At 39.3% G+C, this 22,685-nt stretch overlaps 1 protein-coding gene across 1 annotated transcript in view; it reads right to left on the bottom strand.

Annotated features, from left to right (window-relative positions):
• Positions 1-22,685, bottom strand: part of MDN1 (midasin AAA ATPase 1) — a 109,698-nt gene that overhangs the window by 43,310 nt on the left and 43,703 nt on the right. Inside the window, exons 47-65 of the mRNA XM_026726729.2 lie at positions 22,038-22,183; positions 20,469-20,671; positions 18,489-18,709; positions 16,520-16,633; positions 15,738-15,870; positions 15,184-15,293; positions 14,461-14,594; positions 12,970-13,130; positions 12,265-12,385; positions 10,968-11,178; positions 10,608-10,830; positions 8,887-9,013; positions 7,026-7,193; positions 5,497-5,711; positions 4,590-4,977; positions 3,857-3,966; positions 2,741-3,440; positions 1,103-1,264; positions 622-895 (exon numbers count right to left, since the gene is read on the bottom strand). Coding sequence (XP_026582514.2) covers positions 622-895; positions 1,103-1,264; positions 2,741-3,440; positions 3,857-3,966; positions 4,590-4,977; positions 5,497-5,711; positions 7,026-7,193; positions 8,887-9,013; positions 10,608-10,830; positions 10,968-11,178; positions 12,265-12,385; positions 12,970-13,130; positions 14,461-14,594; positions 15,184-15,293; positions 15,738-15,870; positions 16,520-16,633; positions 18,489-18,709; positions 20,469-20,671; positions 22,038-22,183 — 3,921 coding nt within the window. The remainder of the gene's footprint in view (positions 1-621; positions 896-1,102; positions 1,265-2,740; positions 3,441-3,856; positions 3,967-4,589; positions 4,978-5,496; positions 5,712-7,025; positions 7,194-8,886; positions 9,014-10,607; positions 10,831-10,967; positions 11,179-12,264; positions 12,386-12,969; positions 13,131-14,460; positions 14,595-15,183; positions 15,294-15,737; positions 15,871-16,519; positions 16,634-18,488; positions 18,710-20,468; positions 20,672-22,037; positions 22,184-22,685) is intronic.

Raw genomic sequence — 22,685 nt, 5'->3', positions numbered from 1 at the left:
GCCAATCAGCTGCTCAGCAGCAAAGGCTCCAGCATTCTCCAATGGCAACAGTGACAGGCAGCAGCAGCAAACACCGCTGCCGCACCAACCCCCCCCTTCTCCCCCTGCAATATTCCCTCCTTAAGATACACAGACATTTCCACCCATTTTTGGGGGTTGGTTGGGGTGGGGAGTGCGTCTTATGGAGCAAAAAGTATGGTAAGGACTATTTATATTTTCTTGCCACAACCATATTGGCAAAATATGATTAAAAATAATGCATTACAAATTATTGCATACAATATAAACAATGAGTTTCCTCTCATTTTATCCCAACAATAATCCTGTGAAAAAGTTTGTGGTAATGGTTCCCTGACATCACTCAGTGTATTCTAAGATCAGGTTGGTGCTTACATCTGAAACTTCCAATTCCTGGCCAGCACTTCACACTACACTCAGTTTGTATCAGTGATCAGCATGCTCTACAGTCTACACAAATAGTTTATGTCCTGGAATCTTCAATAATTCTTCCCCCCAAAAAATATGGAAATTGGGGTTCTTAACTGTGGACAAACCAAAGTGCCCTCTGAAAGAAAAACTACTGAAATCTTCTAACAAAAAAAAATACCAGAGAAAACTTACCAATCAAGGAATAAAAGTGAGCAATCAGGGAGACACCAGTCTGGTAGCAGGAAAGAAACAGGTTCAACTGAAGTTTACTTTGATTGGTTGGTATGTTTTGTTGATACCACAAGGATTGGGCAAAGGAAAGACAAAGTTGCTGATGAACTATCATTACTGTTTTCATTGAGTGATGAGAAAGAAGAATTTTTTCAGGGAGAATTGTGTCTTCTAAAGCAACTTCTGTTTCCATTTTCCCCTCAAGAGTTTCCTGAGCTGTAATATCTTCAAAGTCCTGTTAAGAGTTTTATTAAAACATGTTTAATGCAAATTTATCACATCATGTCTTAAGGTCAGAAATTGACCGTGCATATTGTATACTTCTATACAATTAGGTAGATGTACAAAATGGGACATAATTATAGTTTTATTTTCCATGCAGAACAGGAGCACCACAATGGATTAAGTCTCAGGCAGACTTTTTCATTAGCTGCCTGCCTACCTTTTCATGAAGAGGGAATTTCCTCCTGAACTCTCTCTCTTCCTCCTCTTCCTCACTCAGGCCACTTCCATGGCTCTTGGTCTTATATCGATAAAGACTGTTCTTTTGTTCCTCTTCCTCTTGGGCCTGGCGCTCTTGCTCATCCCATTCATTTATAATTACCTATGAGGAACAAACAAATACGAAGTATACATATGTCCTGAGTTAAGGCACATGGCGGTACAAGACCTTTTCATACAGTAGTTTGGGACAAATACAGTACATTGCAAGGAAAAAACCAACACCCCACATCTCTATTTCTATGGGTATTCCCTTCCTTCATAGGTGGAATGGTAAAAAAGGGAAGGTCTAGCAATATATGCCTCTAAAGGCCGGCAATTGCCATTGTGTCTGCTGCTCTTTCTCTGCACAGATACTCTTTTCAAATAATGTTTCTCTATGTGGGGTGTGGGTGTCTTTTAAATTTTAATCCATCCCACTTTGTAAAATACATTTTAATAGAACAACGTGTATGTCTATGTATGTATGTATGTATGTACGTATGTATGTATGTGTATGTTATTTAGCTTTGTTCAGGTATTTCCCCACGTCTTTATAGTTGTGCTTTTAAAGTTATAGCGACATTTTGGCAGAATCTCATCTGCCATCATCAGGCTTTTGTATTGAGTTCATCTTAGTCGTGTGTGTCAGGCTTTGGCAGCCATTTCTGTTTTAAATTTGGTGCTAGCATTGTGCTTTGTTAGAATGGTTTTTTCTTTATCCTGATTGGTTGGGAGTCTTGGTCTTTTATTGATCTTGGAATTTGTTGCGTTCTGCTTGATTGGTGTTTTTAATGTCTTCTGTCTGTTTTGTAGTTTTTTTTTATCTTGATTGGCTAGCAAGATTGTGTTTTGGGGGCTATCAGCGTGGTTTGACTTCAGGTGAATGGCCGGCTATCTTTTATTAGGAAGCTAGGTTTTATCTGGGTGGCTAGCTGGGGTGTGTTTGGGCTGGAAATATCGGGGGGCGGGGGGGTCTGTTTGTGTCCAGGTGTTTGTTTGGCTTGTGGTGTGGATGTATGTATGTATGTATGTATGTATGTGTATATATATATATATATATATGTGTATGTATTTTCTTAAGTTTTCACGGGTACTTACATGTATGGTATTCAGCTTTGTTTGGGTATTTTCCCACATCATTAGAGCACAACTATAAAAACAACTTTAAAAGCACAACTATAATGACGTGGGAAAATACCCGAACAAAGCTGAATACCATGTATGTGTGTGTGTGCGTTTTCATATATATGTAGGTGTATATGTATGTGTGTTTTCGTGTATATGTATATGTGTGTGTGTATGTGTGTGTATATAGACAGACAGACAGACCAATCGATCTCCATACATGCACACACACACACACAGAGTTTAAAATTGTTGTCTTTTGTTTACCAAATGTTCTCAGTCTCCACTATAACTTACATTTTGGAATAAATCCCTGAGAAAATTAAGATTATTTCCTAGGGTTCTAAAACAAACAAAACTTAATATGTGCTTTGCTGCCCAGGGTCATTACTTTGAGATGGTTGGCCATATAAGTTGTTTGGAGGGATGAATTGATTCAGAGATAGACTGTATAGACAGACAGACATTATACCTGAAACAAATGCCTGAAAAGTAGCAGAGACTTATGGTCCATTCCTCCCTTGAACCACACATGGCACTGGAGATACAATAAAGCATTCACTAGCAGCTGCTCCTGGGTAAGGCATATATTTTCTGCTTTCTCAGACTCTTCAGCAATGTATTTTAGAGATAATCTCTTCAAGCCACGAAGGACGTCCAGAGAGTTCACCGAACACAATGTATCTGCATGGAAGAGGTATGTGGGGAAGGTGCTACCAATGGAAGGGAACGAAAGCAGAGAGACAACAAGGCTTCCCAGTTTGGCTGGACTGACAAAACTGTCAAAGGTGGCCTTATGGACTTCAGAAGCTACCAGCCTCAGGCCGTGCTGCATCTGCAAAATGGCAGCTTGCAGAGGAACGACCACATCGGGGAAGGCGGCATAGTTCTCTGCCAAATGTCTCCTGAACTGATGGTGTGACTGCTGCCAAGCGACTTCTTCATTTAGCAAATTCTGCACCCCCTGAGACACCTGGGACTTGTTTGCACGGAGCAGCTGCAGAAGGCGAGACATGAGATCCTGGACTTTTGAAACCTGGGCAATACTGCCAACGTACTGATGGACTTCTTGATATAAGGACTCAAACAAAGGACTCTGAGATCGAAAGGCTTGCTTCTGGTTAAGTCTGGCAATCTGATCTTTCAGCTTTTGGATTCTTTGGCATAACAACCTGAGAAAGAAGGAGGCACATAAAGATTTAAACCTTATTCCCAATAATACTATTAATGCTACTTGGATAAAATTAAGTATTGTCCAAGTGCTTAATCTGATTGATATTTTTGACTGTTCTTTTTTTTTATTACAAAGAACCCAGACAATTCCTACTGTTTTCTAAAAAAAAAATGCTTTTTAAAATCAATACATCAGACATTATATTAAATGGCTTCTTCTCACAAAAATATTTTCCCTTTTATTCACCAATCAAATGACAACTTAAAAGATCCCAGCAATATAAAAAGAATGCTGACTTGAAACAAAGGCCAAATGGGCTACTTCGGCCATTTGCAATCATTCTTTTGAAGATGGAAATAAGGTGAACGTACAAAGTTCCAGAGTTGCATTGGTTGTTCTGAATCTCAACTGTACCTAATGTGAGGGTGATCGTGACTGCTGACAGGCTCATCTTCAAGATCTTTTCCTGTATGTAACTGAGTGGACAGTCTGTGAGTTTTCCATTCACATTCCAGATGGTGCAGCTGAAAGCAGTAGAGAAAAATTGGCTTGATTAAAATGCTACTTTATTTCAATTAAAACAAAAATGATTATGATATATCAAGAATGTACAGGTGAAGATAGGCATTTCCAAGTCTTCAATCTTTAACAAGACAATTAGACACATCAGACAATTGAAACTATCTAAAACATTATGCTACTAAATACAGTATCTGATTATGAAGAAGAGCTACTGGCTTCAAATTCTGCTATTTTCCATCAAATTGCACAGAACCATCATCTGTTCCCACATTTTATGAGCAAGGGCAATATTTTAAGCTTTGCCTATTTATGTACAGTTTTGCCTATTCATTCTATATGAAAGATTCTGCCCTTGTAATTACTCAAATATTTTTCATCTAGTTTGGAAAATCAGCATGTCTTTATCCTTATTTCTGATAAGTTTAATGTACTTTGCATATTAAATGCTATGCTGCTTTTTTCTCTCTCCATATGATGGCAAATTCCTCCTGTTGCCTTAACATCCATTTGTTTATGTTACCTATTGGTACAGATTAGCCTCTTAAAATTTTGAAATATTGCTGCCATTTAATACATCCAAACTCACTGCAAGGTAAGGAAACGTGCATCAACTCCAAGCACTCACCTCTTCTACTGCATATTTGAGTTTATATTTTCTTTTCACTGCAGGATCAAACATCGTCTGTGGAAGCCAAAGGTAGATTTGCAGAAGACCTAGATTTACCCAGAGGCTACCTCGCTGAGCTGCTTCAGGCAAGTTATGGAACCCTACTTCCTGCCCACAGAACTGCTGAACACAAGTCAGCCAGAGACAAAGGATCTGTTCGGGCATCATCTCTTGAGCACCAACGTCCCTGAGTACTTTGCAAATATACTGAAGGGCCACCAAATCCTTTGAGAACACCTTGTTGCAGTTTCTGAGATATTCCTCTTGCATCTCTACTGGAATCAAATCTTGAAGGGCCAGAAGTTGCTTGTGTAACATTACATACTGAAACCTTGAATCTGTAAGCCTGAAATAAGGAAGACAGAGTTATGAAACAGTGAACTGCAACAGGAGAGGGAATGAAATAACTTGCCACAGCCAACTTGCTGCAGCCAACTCACCCTGGCCAACTCACTGCAGGATTATTCAGTTTAATTATTTAAAGTAAATAAAAAATAATATTTTATTTTTTGCCATTCATATTTCTTTCTGTCCCTCTTTTTGCATCCTTTCTTTAATGATTCTATTCCAACATTTCTCTGATATTAGTGTAACTCTTGTCCCGCAGCAAGTTGTCCTGTGGCAAGATGGCCATGGCAAGTTGGCCACAGCGAATTGTCATACACCCCAGAAGAGATCCAAGAGACAAATATGACTACTTGAGATTTTCAACTGGTCTCCTGTTAACAACAGAGGAAAGGGGCACCATCAACACGTTAACCATCTAAGACATATTTAGAAGTGCTTCTTTTTTTAGAATTAATGATAGCTCTAAGGAATTAAGGATTTAAAGGAACAAAAATGAAGGAACGGTCTTTTTCAATACCTAAATTCAGCCACTGAAGAAAAACCTGCATTGGTCCACAGAACTTTCCTGATCTCCTGAAGCTGTTCGGCTTTTTCTAGGCACGCTCCCAAGGTCACCCTGGAGGCTGACAGAATAGGAAGACCTGTTGTATCCCATTGGCTCCACTTGTTGCTGCTAGTTAGAATTTCAGAGAGGCACTTGGAGAAAACTGCTCGATTCAAAATACCCACACCCTAAATTAATAAAAATCAAAATGTACGTTTAAAACACTGATAATCATATAACATTTAGAGGTTAAGTCCACAACCTTAAGGCTAACTGTAGTCAAGGAGAGCTAATATGCATGGCCTTCTGTCCTGACACCCCAAATGTAGCAAATCCACTTTGTCTCATACATACTATTTCCTATGGAAGATAATAACAAAACTGTGGTCAAAGAAACTATTACAATGGAAGAAAGGAGGCTCTTCCTGATGTCCTGATCATTAATATATAAATTGGAAAAAGGAGAGAGCGTTATTCCATTGCACTCCCAATTTTTCCAATCAGTGGTTTTCACTGGCCAACTGCACTGAAAAATCACCAGATATAAGAAAAAGGAACAGCAAGGTGTAAATAAGGATTATTGTTAGAAATGACTTCTGCACCAAATTATCAAGAGATAAATGGTGCATTAACTGATCAGGAGCACAAAATAGAAAAAGAGACCTGGACATAAGAGGTTTCAAAAATGAACCAGCTGTAAATATTTTTCTTAAAAGTGGATTCAAGTCTAACAAGTACTACAGCATCCAATCCAAGGAAATGAGAACACTTTTAATTCCTATAAACTAGTAGCAAGCACGTTTCTAATTTGAACCTTCTAGCATAAAAGTAGCAATTATACACAATTAAATTTTAGTAAAATGTCTATCTGTAGAAAGCTATTTAAAATAAAGGAACCACAAAAACCAGTCCAATAGGGACAGAATGAAAAAAGATAAAGGTTTCCTTGTCAACCACGTCTGCCTCTGGGGGCAATGTTCATCTCCGTTTCTTGGCCGAGGGAATCAGGGTTGTCCAAAGACAATTTCCATGGTCAGGTCAGGTGGCCAGCATGGCTATATGCAAAGTGCATGGAATGCTGTTACCTTCTCATCAAAGTGGTACCTATTTATCTATTTGCGTTTGCATGCTTTTGAACTACTAGATGGGCAGGGGGTGGGGCAAGGAAGAGGAGCTCACCCCGTTGCACGGAGCTTGGGTCTTTGTTATGATAACAAAGCTTGTCTATTACTTTAGTTTAGGTTACTTTATTGTCATTGCACCTTGTACAATGAAATTAAATGCCATCTTCAATGTACATTGTAACTATAAAAATAAAAAATAAACACACATCCTTCGCGTGTATACAATTGAATTGAAAACCCCTGATATTGCATTAATATTGCACAATACAGTAGAATTCAATATAGTTACTGTCTGAATTATTTCACGTACCCTTTTGAAAGAATAAACTGCTATAATTTAACTACCCTTTTGAGAACATTATACTTTCCCACACAAACCTGGATAGAAGAATTCATTAATGAGCTGGATATCGTCTTCTCTTCCACAGAGAATGGCTGCCAGGACAGCCACCGCTCGGGACTTGTAGTTACTGTGCTGCTCCAGAAAGCCTGAAAAGCAGCAACAGCAAGTTCTGACCACAGAAGTGAAATTTCATCAGCAGAGACCTAAAATGAAAGATAAAAAGGCAAAGGTATTAACAACTTCTAAAATCATGCTGGAGTTTTAAAAATTAATACTCCAACCAATTGTGGAAAATGTCTGAAAATGTTACTTTTCGGAGCAAGTGGGGGCCACCTGTGAACTATCATGTATGTACGCTATATTTCATCAACTTTCAACACTGGCTGAATTAGGCAGGTCTAATAGCCTAGACAGGGTGTCAAACTCAAGGCCAGTGGACCGAATCCAGCTCACGGAGTGCTCAGATTTGGCCCACGGGGCCACCTTGGAAACAGCAAAGGACCAGCTCCCAATGCTCCTCCTAGCAAAAACAGAGCTCAGGAAGGCTGTGCACAGTGGCCCTTTTGCTGGCAGAGGGCTGCAGGAGGCAGTCACAACCAAAAATTGAGCCTGGAGGTCTGCGCAGGACCCCCGGAGCTCCATTTTGCTGGTGTCCCCAATACAAATGATGTTGAGCTGGCCATGACCATGACCACGCCCCCACGGTCAAACACAACCCTGATGCGGCCCTCAATGAAATCGAGTTTGGCACCCCTGGCCTAGAATCACAAACATCCAGAAAGTAATTTGTTGCCTCCATCTCTGACCTAGGGAGAATCTGGTATGGCGGTGGTGACATTTAAGGCAACTGTCGTGCTCACAATGATTCAAGCTTAAAGTTTAAAACTATGGTCCTTTACAAATAGGAAAATAAATCTATTTCACTTAAAGGACAAATACAGTCAGGAAAAAAGAATCAAATGGGCCGTTTATGTACAAGTAGTCCTTGACATATGACCACAATTTCAGTCATAAATCAGGATAGTAATAAAGCATGCCCTATGGCCATGCCTGATTTTACAACCTTTTTAACAAACATGGCAATTGTTAAGCAAATACCATAGTCATTAAGCAATCCCATTATTCGCTATAGGGCGTTTTGTGCTGGAAACCAGAAGTAAATGATGGTTTCTAATAAAAACATTGTAAATTACAGTAAACAGATGGCCATAAATGTGAGCTGGTTGCCCAAAATGTGGTGGATACTTAGTTTGTTTTTTACTCTACAGTGAGTCTGATTAACACATTTCAAGTTTCCTTGTAGCTTCTACAAAAGAAAAGGAATTTCTGTCAGAGTATATTCATGAACTGGAGTACAGCATGGTAACAAGGTCAGCCAATGAATAGGCATAGCAATGAAGTCAGCCAATGAGAACTGTTTGGAAACTGAAACTAGAAGTAGCCTAGGAAACTGAAACTAGAAGTCGCCTAGGCGTGGCTCTATATTAAGCTCTGCAGCTCTGAAGTTATGTTGAGATCAGAGTCTGTTTATTGAAGATGAAACTGCTTCTCACCTCTGCTGTGCGTCTTGCTTGCCTGCTGAACTAAAGTGAAACTGATGTCTGTTTCTGAGTTCGTGAGTTGTTGAAGTTACTTGCAACATGTTTCTCTTTGAGTTTGCTCCATGTTGGAGAAAACTACAACTGGTTTGTAAAATCTACTTATTATGTTTATAAAGATGTTAAATGAAGCATCAGCCATCTGTGTTTATTTTTCTTGTGCTGAATTATCGCTGCAAAACTGAATAATTTCTCCACACAGTTAAAGATGATGAAATAAATTAGTTTTGTGTTTGAATATCATGCAATCATTTAAAAAAGGGAAGGAATTTATTCAGCGCCAATGTGTTGTTTTTACCTTATAACAGTCGAGTAGATAATAAAGTCCTTGAAGTTGTTGAGAGGTAGCTGGTGTCAACTGAAGGCAAAAAGCAATAAAGGGCCTTATTTCTGAAAAGGTGTTTAACGGATCCTTGTTGCTGCTCCTGAAAATAATGAGAAAAGCAGCTACTGAATCTTAGCTGTTTGTCTGAACACACACATACCAAAGCACAGCAATAATGAGAAAGGTAAAATCTACGATAAAATTACCAAAATATATAAGTAAACATTCAAGACAATTTGGATGTTCAAAATAGTTTAAACTGTGTACATTTCAGGAAATCGGGCCACAAAATCGGCTCCATACAAGCGCCTTACATTTCTGCTAACAGAATTTAAGCTTAAAAAACTCTACCTATTTATAAGTCAAGCTTTTTGGTAGCAACAGCGGTCTATTGAAGCTTTTAAGTATGGGTCATATTATTCTAGCACCGGTACTCCTTGGGTTACAACCACCCGTTCAGCAACTGTATAAAGTTACAATGGTGCTGAACCATTGAATTTACAACCTGTCCTCCAAGTTGCAGCTGTCCCTAGAATCACACGATTACAATTTAGTTACTTGGCAACCAGCTATTACGACAATGTCCCCTGGTCATGTGATCACCATTTCCAATGTTCCCTGCCAGCTTCCCACAAGAAAAGTCAACGGAGAAGCCAGTGGGAGGTTGCAAATTGCAATGATAAGTCTCCCTGCTGCTTCCCCCCCTACCCCCAAAGAGGTCCCAGGTGGCAGGATGAATTTAGGCTCTGGGCAGGTAAGGGATTGCCCGCTGGCCACTCCTAACAGGCCACAGCTTTGCCTGCATGACTACCACACTGCAACATCCATTGGCACTTGTACAGCAACACCCACCCTCTCACTATAGTACCCACCCTCATGATTGTGCTCACTTTGCCTGCAGTACCCATCCACATACCTGCCCACATTTGCTCTGTAACACCCACCTCCACATCTGCCAACACTTGCATCACAACACACTCATCCACCCGCGCCTGCCCTTATGCCACCCCATAGCACACCCCCGTATAAATAGTGTCACCTCACAGTGCAGCATAGTCCCACCCCACAGGCATTCTCAAGCTCAGCTGTAGCATAAACACACGGGGACCGTAACACACGCTCACCTGCCACTGTACTTGTGAGCTGCCTAAGAAAGGCATGTTGTGAGTGGGACTTGCAACGTCCTGCTGGCTTCCCCATTGATTCTGTTTATTTGAACCTGGCAAGAAGTTGCAGGTCATGGTGACACGAGGTCCTGGTGTAATAACTCATGATCCTTGCTCAACAAATGGAAATGACTACTGAAATTCTTGTTCCAATTCCTGCTGTTAAGCAAGGATTGTCTGTAAACAGCTGTTTTCACTGAAGGACAGACTTTAATTGAACCCACAACTAGTTGGTCTCTGACTCAGAGAAAGAACAGAATGCTTGGGAGATTTTCGGCAACATAAGTGTCATGGCTTTCTATGACACCTATGTAGTCTGGGTAGAGATGAGGTGTGAACACATGAGATAAAATGCCGAGACCAAATTCAGACAGAAGTGCTTTCCCTTTCGTTGTATAATAAAAATTTTGCATTGTGAATTTTTTTTAAAAAATGGAAAAAGCAAAAACCAATCCCTGATTACTCTCACAGTACCACAGCAGTGGTAAAGGCAACACTTACACTCCAGACAATAAAACGGACCCTCACCTTTTTAAATAAACCTCAGCAATACAATCACAGGTCAGCTTGTACTGCCACAACACAGCCAGATACTCCATTCCAGGCCACAATTGTACTCGGTTACACAGCTGAGTTAACAAAGCAGGGTCCAGTTGCTGGCTTTCAGCAGGCTTCTCTTCATGTGGGCTAATTAAAGCTCTGGCTTCTTTTAGCTTTGACTGCTGGAGATTCACCAATGTCTGAAATTCATCTGTAAGAGGAAAAAAAAAGATTTTCAACCAAATGCAACCAAGACTTTCTCTAAAAAAAAAAAATTAAACAGAAAAGAATTTTTTGAATAAAAATAGCACAGATTTGCAAGAGATTTAGACTCCAGGACTAATTTACCTGAACAAAACTCTTTCGAATAACTGGCGCGGAAGACTAGGCCTTGAGCTTGAAGTAACACTGCTTTTACTTTCCACTCTGTAGCAACTGTTCTCAATATACAAATCTCTTTCTGCCACTGATCATCTCCAATGACAGGCTTCAGCTCTGGGACATGAAGGGCTTTGGAGAGTCTCCTGAGCTGGACCGCAATTTCCAAGATTCCTTTTTCCTGTACAAGTTGAGCGATAGTTAAAAACAATGTAAAAGAGTGGCAACTCTAGCCTAGAAATTTGAATTTTTCCTCCCCATTTTTCAATTAAAAAGAACACCCCATTATTTAGGCTGAATGTGTGCATTAAGACAGAAGGAAGAGGAGGGGGATTTTGTACACATGGATTATAAATGATAGAGGCTCCCACCAAAATTGCTGCATTTATATGATTTCAACAAAGAATAGAGGGAACTTTCTGCTTGTGTCACTGGAACTGAAGAGGAAAATGGGGTGCGTGCTGGGGATGGGGAATCCATGAACTTCTAGAAGGTATACTAAACTCCCACCAACCTATGGGTCTATGGCAACTCACAGCAGCCAGGTGGGCATGGCTGGGTGGGCGTGGCTATGTGGTCGCAGCCAGCTCAACACAACTGGGTGGGCGTGGCCAGCTCGACACCGCTCACTCAGAGCAGCTGACTCAGTACAGCCAAGTAGACATGGCTGGGTAGGCATGGCCAGGGTAGGTGCAGCTGGGTTGGCATGGAACAAGTCACACTGGCTAACTTGATGTGAGAAAACTCAGTGGCTCACAAGCTCGCCTCCCCAAACTGCCAACAGCCAAGTGCTTGTGCGCACACATACACATACACACACACCACATTCCAAGTTTGCGGACTTTTATCCACAGAAGAAGGAGAATTCCTTCTTCCCAAGCTCAGGCATGATTGGCAGCTTGGCAGCTCAGATGTGGATGAAAGTCTCCAAGCTTGGAATGGTGTGTTTGTGTATGCATGCATACGCACAGCATGCCGAAGGAGATGTTCTTCTTCCAATCCTAATCCAAGCACTGGCATTTCCCCTGCCTGGTGCCCCCTCAAATCTTTCAAGCTCAGATTGATTTAATTGAGGGTCTTTGCTGCTGTCTCAGCTTGGTTGTTTTCTTGAGGGCATTTCATTAGTCAAACTAGGTAAATCATCAGTTCTAGTCAATATGGGCTGGAAAATTTTATTTAATTTTTTTTAAAATCAATGTAACATAGTTTTTAAAGGTTGCTTTTAAAAACATATATGGTTAAGTTAAAAATACATACAAATACATACCTTGAAGGGAAGAGGTTTTCCCAAAGTCTTCTGTAGCTTTTTAATGCTGGTGGAAATACCCTCTGGACTAGCAAGAGAAGACTGCATTTGCTGTGATACAGACTGAATTTCCTTGGACAACCTTGAAATGGACAAACAATTATTTATACAAACATTTCAGAGGGGAAGACTGATCGTTAAATCACCCATGGGTGTTCTGTATCAACCTTCACGAACTTGGTTGAGAATTCTAAAAACAAATATCTAACAAGTTGGGAAAGACTAATATATTTATGCAGTTGCCTATAATAAGTTTATGAGTAGGACACTGGCAGAAAGCGCATGGACAGGCAAATTTGCATTTAAAAGCACCTAAGCCATAAATGAGATAATCATACTTTTATCTAGCATGTTGTGCAAATCCAATTTATTCAGCTATTTTGTTTTATTATGCGAATCCACCAAGTGGGTTAATTGCATAAATCCACATTCGATTAACCAGGGGTTTAGGGTTTCATCAGAACATAGCCTAGTACAGGGGTCTCCAACCTTGGCAACTTTAAGCCTGGAGGACTTCAACTCCCAGAATTCAAAGCTGGATGGGAATTCTGGGAGCTGAAATCCACCAGGCTTAAAGTTGCCAAGGTTGGAGACCCCTGCACTAGTGGAAAGGAAGACTCCTGGAAAAGCTAAATAGTACTATGGAAAATTACAAAGCAGACATACTTTTGCTGTTCATATCCGCTCAGAAGCTGAGGTACTCTGCTGATTAAATGTTTCACAACCCAGTGCCAGTGGAGAGACAAGAGCATCAAGCCAGGAGAATCTAAAGCCACCGTTTCAGATGTTGTCCAAAACCTGTCACGCCACAATAAGCTTTGTAGAATCTAGAAGCAAGCCAGGGAGAATACGTTTTTTAAACGCAGTAGGGGCTCAGGTGAAGAATTAGCATTTTCATGTCAGGAAATATCAATATCTTGTTTTGAAAATGATAAGAGGAAAAAGCAGACTTCCATGTCTACCCCCCTCACATTCTTAAGCTACTCTCATGAAGAACAGTTTTGTAGGAGAGACAAAGACAATTTCTGTGGTTCTAATGAGACGCTAGAAGAAATTCTTACCTTCCAAGCTTATGACAAAGATATACTACAGATAGTTCTCAACTTTAAAAGTCAATTTGGAGCAGAATTTTTGTCACTAAGTAATGTGATTGTAAAGTACGATTGCATCTCTTAATGATGGCACACCATGCAGTTTTGGTTATGGGTACCCCACGATTGTTAGGTGAGACATCTTCCTGCTGGCTTGCCATAACCAAAGACAGTGGGGAAGCTAGCAGAAAAATTGCCAAGTCCCATGTCCACAGGCAGGTAAGTGGAGGAGGAAGCAAGGTGATGGCCACATGAAGCATGGGATGGAAAAGGTGTGCAAGGGTGTGTAAGTGTCCACTGCAGCATGATACTAGAGGAGTTGGGGAAGGGTGAATGGGCAGGGGGAGGTTACCCCACTGACTTACAACTTTCCCTGTCAGCTTCCCCATTGATTTTTAGGGGAAGCCCACAGGGAAGGTTACAAATAGTGATCACACAATTGTGGGACACTTGGCAACTGATCGTATGTGTAAATGAGTTGCCAGGCACACAAAATTCCCAGGGGACAGCCAAAATTCCCAGGATCAGTCATAACCCCCATTCATTTAATACTGTCATAACTTGGAATAGTTATTGATCAAATGGTCACAGATTGAGGACTACCTGTATTATCAAAACACAATAACAAAAATTGAACATACCAAAGCTATGCTCAATTTTAAACGAAAGTATCTGAAGCTAATAGGCAGCAAATCTAAGCTATATTAATGAAATTAATTCGAATTCTTTTAACAACACTTGATCCTTTGTAGCAAAAATCTGTTTAAGCCAGTGGCCCCCAACCCTTTGGGCACCAGGGACTGGCTTCTGTGGACAGAGGTTTTTCCACAGACCAGAGTGGGGCATGATATTGTGTGCTGCCTACATCCCACGGATGAGGTTTTCGCTTGTTTGAGCGAACCGGTTCCATGGACTAGGAGTTTGGGACCTCTAATTTAGAGCAAGTATCTTAAAAAAGCACTATGGATAAATCAGCTGGGGGGGAGGGGATAATACGGGACCAGAATGAAATACAAGATAGTACTTATAGCTCAAAGGTTAGAAAATATCTATATTGCCTACTTACTTCATATAATTTCTCATCAGACACAGCAACTTGTGTAGATTTCACCCAGTGCAGTACGAAAGCATCCCAAAGTTCAAAAAAGGCAGCAAGGTGGGCCACAATAGCATGTGGAAGTGAGCTGTGGTTGCCAGAATCTTTTAAGTTCAAAAGATAAAATTAAGCCAAAGAAAATATGTACCAATATCCAGTACAGGTTGCATTAATAGTACATTATTCAACCCATGAGTAGCAGTTAACGAAACACTGAAGATGTCTGCAACCTGTTCTTCTGAATTCTTTGTGGAAAGTTAATATCGTTTATAAATGTAGTATTCTTTTTCTCAGAAAATTACTGAATGTAAAGTGCACAAAGCTTGAGTTGTACATTCAGAGGCAGAAAATGCAACCACCACTTCTTCCCACCACAGTTTGGGTGCATTCCCTAGAGTTCTTCAAAAGTTGCCACCAAACAGTAATTTTAAATCTGGTAAGAGAGGGACATTAATGGCTAGACAAAGACAAATCTTATTAACTACATTTAATTATTCTAGTTTAAATTAAACAATTTCTATCTTTTTTTTTCTTTTTAGTTCCATAAAAAAACTTTAAGATATGAAATTTTATAAAATTAAACCTACATGCAACTATAGCTTCTTTATTTGTTTTATCCATTATAATTAAAAGAAATGGTAAAAAGAAAATGGCTGAATTTTCGCTTATTAAAAGCAGAAGCATAACATATACCTTTATAGAACTCTACAGACACCCTCAAAGCACTAGTTCTGTTTTTTTTGGTGTTAATCAAACTTCTTTCAACATAACTTTTTCTTTCCCGGTTCAGAAACAGGATTGCCCTGTAATTACAATACAATACACAACAAATGTCACTAACATAATACCAAATGTTCTAAGATACCACCACAATAAAATGGACCATGCCAACTGATATATAATTTTTAGATGGCAACAGGAGATTAGAAATGGGAGGATATTATTCTTTATGCAATAGTCAACAGTAATGAAAAGTGATATATGAATATTGGAGGGTTTATTTTAAAACAGGAACATGCGTTCCCTCATAAATGATGTGAGGGATTCAGAAAAAAGTAATAGAACCCTATATTATTAAAAGTATGAGAATATGGAAAACTGATTATAGAGGTTTTTTGGACATGTCTCTCTCTCTCTCTCTCTCTCTCTCACACACACACACACACACACACACAAACACGCACACAGAGTTATGGCGAGCTTTTAACTCTTCTAATAAAAAAAAGTGCTCATACAATTAAACTCACCGATTTGAAAGTGATTTTAGAAGGACAAGCAGCTGATCTGAGTGTTCTATTTCTGTATCAAAATCGACTGAATTGCTAATCGTATCCAAGTACTGCATGTTCCATCTTGGATCCATAGGAATCACATGCTCATCTATAAAAGATAAATGGACAGTGAGAAGACTGGTATGCTTATTTATGATCTCTTTAATAGATACTGTGAGGTAGACACAGTCTATTGAATGAGAATTCAAATTATGTCTGTAATTATATACTGAGAAGTAAAAAGCTTAAGAACAAAACAGAAAACAAATGTATTTTACCTGACATTTAATTACTTCCTATGCCTAGTGTCAAAGGAAAATTTTTTTTCCAAAAAAATTCTTCTATCCCCCAAATTTAGCTCAATTTTCTCTTCACTTACTTTTTACTAGAATATTCAGAAAACAGTTCTGAGTGGTGTGGTGGCCTAGAGGTGGAGCTCTCACCTCACAATTAGGAGACTGAGTTCAATCCTAGGTAGTGGCAAATATTTATTTCTGGGCACCTGAAAATATATCTGCTGAATACTACTCTGCATTGGCAACAGGCAGGTCATCCGGCCAGTAAACACTCAGCTCCATTCAGTTGCCCAGACTCCACCCCGCAAGGGATTATGCAGTCATTAACAGGATTAGGATGATTCAGACAATGGTTATAAAGCTTTGAAAGTCCCATTCTCGTTTCTTTAGCATTCATTATCTGAAATCTTCAAGAGGAGAATACATACAAAATACTGTGCAGGGGAAGGGAAATCATCTTACCGGTCATATTTGGCTGCAGCATCTTTATTACATTGCTAATTCCACTTGAGAGGGGGCTGAAGTAGAAATTATTCAGAGATGCAGCACCAGCTTCTAGTTGAGTGTACACAGAATCTGTAGAGTAGAATTGTAAGCTTAGGCTGAGATCAAGATGCCCACCAACTTCAGTCTCAGGTTTGAGTACAATATGAGCTTCTGTCCATGTATGTGTATACAGGTGGTCCTTGATTTACAACAGTTCGTTTAGTGACCATTCAAAGTTAAAATGGCACTGAAAAAAGTGACTGAGGACCATTTTTCACAGTTACCACCTTTTTCAGCATCCCCATAGTTGTGTGATCAAAATTCAGATACTTGGCAACTGGGTCATATACATATGATGATAGCGGTGTTCCAGGCTCACGCGATCCTCTTTTGTGACCTTCTCACCAGCAAAGTCAATGGAGAAACTAGATTCACTTCACAACCAGGTTACTAATTTTAAGAACTACAGTGATTCACTTAACAACTGTGGTGAGAAAGGTCGTAAAACGGAGCCAAACTCACTTAACAAATGACTCACTTAACAACCAAAATTTTGGGCTCAATTGTTGGCTTGAGTCTAGAAACTTTTGAGGTGATGTGGAATGGACTCTTGGGCAGTTCAGGGCTAAATCAGATTTTGACTTTAAAGTGGGGAAGATTAGGGATTTTTCTGTTAAGGAAATGACAACAAATATGGAGAAAGATGCAAATATACCCCTCTATGTTTACTTTTATTCTGACTTTATAAACTTTCATTACATTTAGAATGGGAAAAGGAGGAACGAGACAAGGAGATAGGTATCGATTATTTTTAAGGAAGCAGTTGATGGTTTATATAGTGGCTGAACAGTAATACTGGTATCAACTAAATTCTGTACAGGTAGTCCTCATTTAGTTCATAATTGTTCATAATTACGATAGTGATGAAAAAATAACTTTGCAACATTGCTTTTATGACTTTCACAGGTCTGTAAAGAAAAGAAAAGCTGAAATCACATCTTAAACATAGTGTGGTTTCACTTAGTGACTATCACACTGCAGTGGCCAATCCCAGTGGTGGTCACTAAATGTGGACTACCTGTATACTTGAAAGAGACAATGAATGCAGAGGCGGCATTAGACGAGGCAACCCCGGAACAAAACCTTTACCTGAGAAGGAAGGATTCAGAAAAAGAAGACCGCTTTCCTCATAAGCTTTTTAGTGAAAAGGCTGCAATTTTTTTTGCTGCTGCATGAAAGTCTGTATTATGGAAGTTTTCAATGTCCACTGACTAAGTAGAGAGCTTAGGGGAAAATTCAGGTATTGTCTTTTTGTCTGAAACTGTTCGCCTGCACTGGAGAGAAACTGCAGCTGCCTTGCTATCCCTCTCAAGTGACAGAACCAAAGTTGACTGGAGTTGCCAGCACACACTCTGCACTGATGTGCTGGGGAGACTCACAGCAGGAGCAGCTCCCAATTTTCCTCTCACACATCTGACCTTCTGTGTTTTTTGTTTGTTTGTTTTTTGGTGCTTTTGTTAAAGAGAGGCTCTCATGCTGGTGTTATGAGAAGGAAAAAGATAAAACACCAACCTTTCTTTTAAAATACCTCTGATAATGCAAGCAAGGCAGGAAAAATAAGGGCATTTCCTTTGATTTTTTTTAAAAGGATGCCTGAAAAGGAAACTTCCCAAAAATGGAATTTATGTTTTTAGAAAAAATGAAAAATTAGAAAGGAGAAAAACTAAGTTGCCTGGCTTGTACATAATGTTAAATCAGATTTATTTTGCCTGGCTGTATTTGCCAGAATATACGAATTCACTCCATTTGATAATACTTTACTTGTTTGTTCTAGGCAGCAAACTATCAGGGTAATATCCATCCATCCACGGATACAGGCAGTCTTTATGCACTACAAACATTGCCATCAGCTTTTCTTCAGCAGAGGGTAAGAGCTGATACTTACCAGGTACTTCGGCTAAATTCTTTTTTATCTGATTAAGCCATCCAACTCTCAGGGTCCAGTCTTGATTGGTGGCTTTTTCTATGAATAACTTAACAGCTGCAGAAAGAACTTCTAAATCATCTGCCCAGGACTCATTCATCTCTACTGCAGCAAATTTGAGACAATCTGAATTTGAAGACCACAGAATTTTCTCAAAGTCACGTATATTAAGAGGAAGTGTCCTGAAACAGAAGTTATGGTTTTTTAAATAAAAAAATAACAATGCAGTACAAAGGACACATCGTCATCTGTATATAAATGGCAAAGGCCTGCAAGAGACATTTCTCCTTAACAGTGGGTTTCTTCAATGGCACACTTTCCCATTGCAATTTCTCTCAATTTGATGATGCTACCCAAACCTTCAGAGCTAGGTGGGGGAATGCCCAGGAGGAGAAATCCTTTTGGTCAGTGATGAAGGCATAATGTCCAACGGGCAGGAATTACTGCATAGAGCCAAATTAGATATTACTTTATATTAAATGGTTAGAAGCAAATAGAGCTTTCAACCCTTTGCATCAAGATTTGAGACCTAATCCTTAATTACATTTTGCATTCAAACAAAATGCTTAGTTACAATGAAGAAAGAGAAACCCTGATGAGAAACAATGTGTGTACATGGCTAAAAGTAGTCACAAGCTTTAATATTATCTGTATTTTGTTATGATCCTACATTAAAAGCACATCTTCACATCTAATAGACGACAACCATATGTGAGGAGAGCCTGAAGGATACCAATTTCCCCTTTTCCTTGATAGCATCCTTTCCGGGCATCTCTGCATGCAACTATCCAGGCAGAAGGCTCTGTCATGCCTATAGTTAACCACAGAGGCTTACAAACTGAGCTAAAACATCACTTTGAAGAAGACTCTGCATTTGAAACATTCACCCAGACTCCACCACCACCCCATTCCTATTCACACCTAAGCTCTTATCTGAGTGCATTGGCATGGCTTCCATATTTATATGGTGATCTCCCGAAGCAGGATCTGAAACATGTATTTCATTGTCACGTATGCATTTAACAGAATTAATATTCCATTTTAAGTACACTTCAGCACTGGTGCGAAGGAAGGCTATCATTTCAGGCAGAAGAGGACCAATGACATCAGCCTTCCCTGTTTTCTCATCACACACTCTTTGGAAGAACTAATTATCCTATGTTCCAAAACCTATAGTTACTTACTTACTTATTTGGTGTATGGCATACAGTGTCAGGGAAACCTACAAATGCTAGACACAATGCAGTCCTGACGGTCTTAAGTTTTGTTTTTGATAGCTTTGTTGAAGTACATCTCTCAAATCTGAAATGTGGCTATTTATGAGAAGCCTTGAAGATACTTTTAACAATGTGATAACATACACTCAGAAGATGCCTGTGTGCTAAATTGTCAACCCTCAATCTTTGAATTAGCTTTATTTAGACAGAGAGGAAAGATAAAACTATGATTTCATTTGGTATACATTTAACGTGTTTAAAAATTGAGCTGTGATATTTTCTATTAAGATGTAACACATAATTCTCTATGATTTTAAAAAAATGCTTACCTTTGTAGTATTTCTTTATCTTTGTTTCACCTTGCTTTGCTTTGCTTTGCTTTCTATTTGCTACCTGTTCAGTGGCATTCTTTAGGATTCTTAAATATATAGTTTTGGTGGAATTGTGTACAGGATTTAGAAGTTCTGGTGATCTTCTTTTTGAAGAAAAATTCCAGCTAGTTTCTATACAGCAGGAGTGTCCAACCTTAGCAACTTGGTTGGTTGGGAAATTCTGGGAGTTGAAGTCCTCAAATCTTAAAGTTTCCAAGGTTGGACACCCCTGCTGTAGAGGAATTGGGGATGGGTTTTTTTTTTCCTTCAGAACCAGCAAATGATCCTCAACCAGAATTAATTCACCTGGGAATGTTAACCCCCAATTGTCAAATAAAACATTTCTTGCCCACCTGTTGCTTTTTAGGTTCAGTCTGTTCAGGCAGTAGGCTAGGACTTGCCCATCACTATGAACTGTAGAAAGGAGAGAATCTTCAGCTGCAAAGACAGCACTGCAGGCTGAATCTGGCCATAATCCCAAGGCAAGGAGAGAAGTGTCCTTTGTTTCGTCTGACTCCAATGCTGAAACATGCTTCATTATCAAATCAAGCACAAGCTAATGTATAAGAACACACAAAAGAATGCAAAAGAAGAGGTTATACAAGACTTCCTCTATTACGAAGTATAAAAAACAAAACTGCCTTCACTGCACTCTGTGCAGATCAAGAGTTACATAACAATACTTCGACACATACACAACTCCTCTGTAGTTTCTTACTATCACTGATGATGTTACCTAGTTTGGTAATGAAACATCTGCAAGAAGATAATCAAGCTTGCAAAATCTCACCCCTCTTCCCCTTTGCAGTCATATTATCGCATTCTGATTGCTTGGCAAGTTGGTCACGCTTATTACTGGTTTGCCAATATATTTTTAGTATTTGCAGGCTTGCTGTTTGCTCTCTGCTGGATTCCCCAGAAAGTCAATGGGTGAGCTGGTGGGGAGGGTGTGTGTTAAATGAACGAGTTCCACGCCAAAGATTTCAGCTCTATGCAAGCAGGCATGGAGCTGAAATCCTTCATGTCTGCTTACGTGAAGCTAAAATCCTTTCGTGGCGAATTTTGCAGTTCCCAGTGATGAGGAAATGAACCCCAAGCAGGATTTTCAGCTCCTGAGCAAAGACAGCACAATAAAGTAAGAAGGGCAGGTGCTTGGTGGGCGGGGGGATGGCATGGGAAAGATGTAGGCCACATAACAGTGTTTCTCTACTCGGGCTGGAAATTCGGTTTGGATTTTGGCAGGGAGGATTTACAGCTCCCCAGTGGAGAGACCCAGCCTGCATCGGGTCCCCTTGGGTCTCCTCCACCTCCCCTGAAGCGCACCAGGTTCATTACCTAGGACTTTGTCCACTTAACAAGATCCCTTAACAACTACAACCAGAAGTGCTGAGATTGCAGTAGTTGAGTGAAACAGTCACATGACATCTTATTTAATGACTGCTTCACTTGATTAATGACTAAGATTCCAGTCTCAATAGTGGTTGTAACTCAAGAATTACCCCTATTATTATTATTATTCAGTTTGAGATCTCAATAATTCATTATAGATTTAATATTTTAGAAGAGCTAGTCAGAGGAGGTCAATTTCTTAGATTCTAAGAAGTAGGGATAAATTCATGAAACACATTTTAAAGTATTCAGCTGATCCAATTCATACTGCACAGTCTTAAAAGCCTAGTACATTTTAAGATGGATTCAAGTTATTTTAAGAAATTTTGGCTGCTACCTACTTTGGGATATATTTTGAATAAAAAACAGATTCTGCTTCCTTGTCCAATGTCTATGCTTTCTTATTGCATCCATTTTTTGTCAGGTGCCTCAGTGTATGAGAGTTAATGTTTGTGAAAAGATGAAATACATTTTAAACGAGTAAATTCTTTGTTTTTCTTCTACAAACCAGATTATACCTGAAAGCAGATTACCTTTTTGTCCTTTTGGGTGTGCTGTGTAGATGCATAAACCTCCCAGCATGCTTTATAGAAACTCTTTGCTAAACCAAGTCCTTGGTGTAATCGCTGCACAATCAGTGTGGCAGTATGGATCAGAGTTGAAAGACTATATGTAGAACCTGAAAAGCAAAATGTCACCATCTGGTAAGCATGTATGCATTTGATCAATATTTGCATTAAGTATACAGAGAATTGTAACTATTTACTGTCAAAGTGGTAAATTACATGGTTTTTTCTTTGTTGTAATTTTTTTTAACTTTTTCTTTTAAAGCACTTTTATGTGGTTGCTTTTCTCTTTTCTTTGCAAATATATTTCTATCATAATTATCTTCATGTTTTGCTCTTCGTCCTTTTTGTTACTGTTTTAAATTGTTTATTTAAAATAAACAATTGTTTCAATTCTGAACAGCAAAATAAGTAACTTGATTGTCCATTTGGAAATGTTGGAAATGCAATCAAGCTCCGGGCACATATTATCATGTGTGGTGGACATGTCCAAAAGCAAAATAAATTTGGACAAAAATACATACATGGTTAGAAAAAATGTTAAGGTAGCATATAGACTACAAACCACAATTATTTTTGTTAGGTATAATACCAGAAAAATATGATAAAGGAAAT

This window comes from Pseudonaja textilis, chromosome 1 (genome assembly GCF_049901715.1).
Source record: "Pseudonaja textilis isolate UNSWEBS1 chromosome 1, rPseTex1.2, whole genome shotgun sequence".
Classification (NCBI taxonomy): Eukaryota; Metazoa; Chordata; class Lepidosauria; order Squamata; family Elapidae; genus Pseudonaja; species Pseudonaja textilis.
The sequence above is the reverse complement of the archived record's forward strand: the minus strand, read 5'-3'. Positions and strand labels throughout refer to the sequence as shown.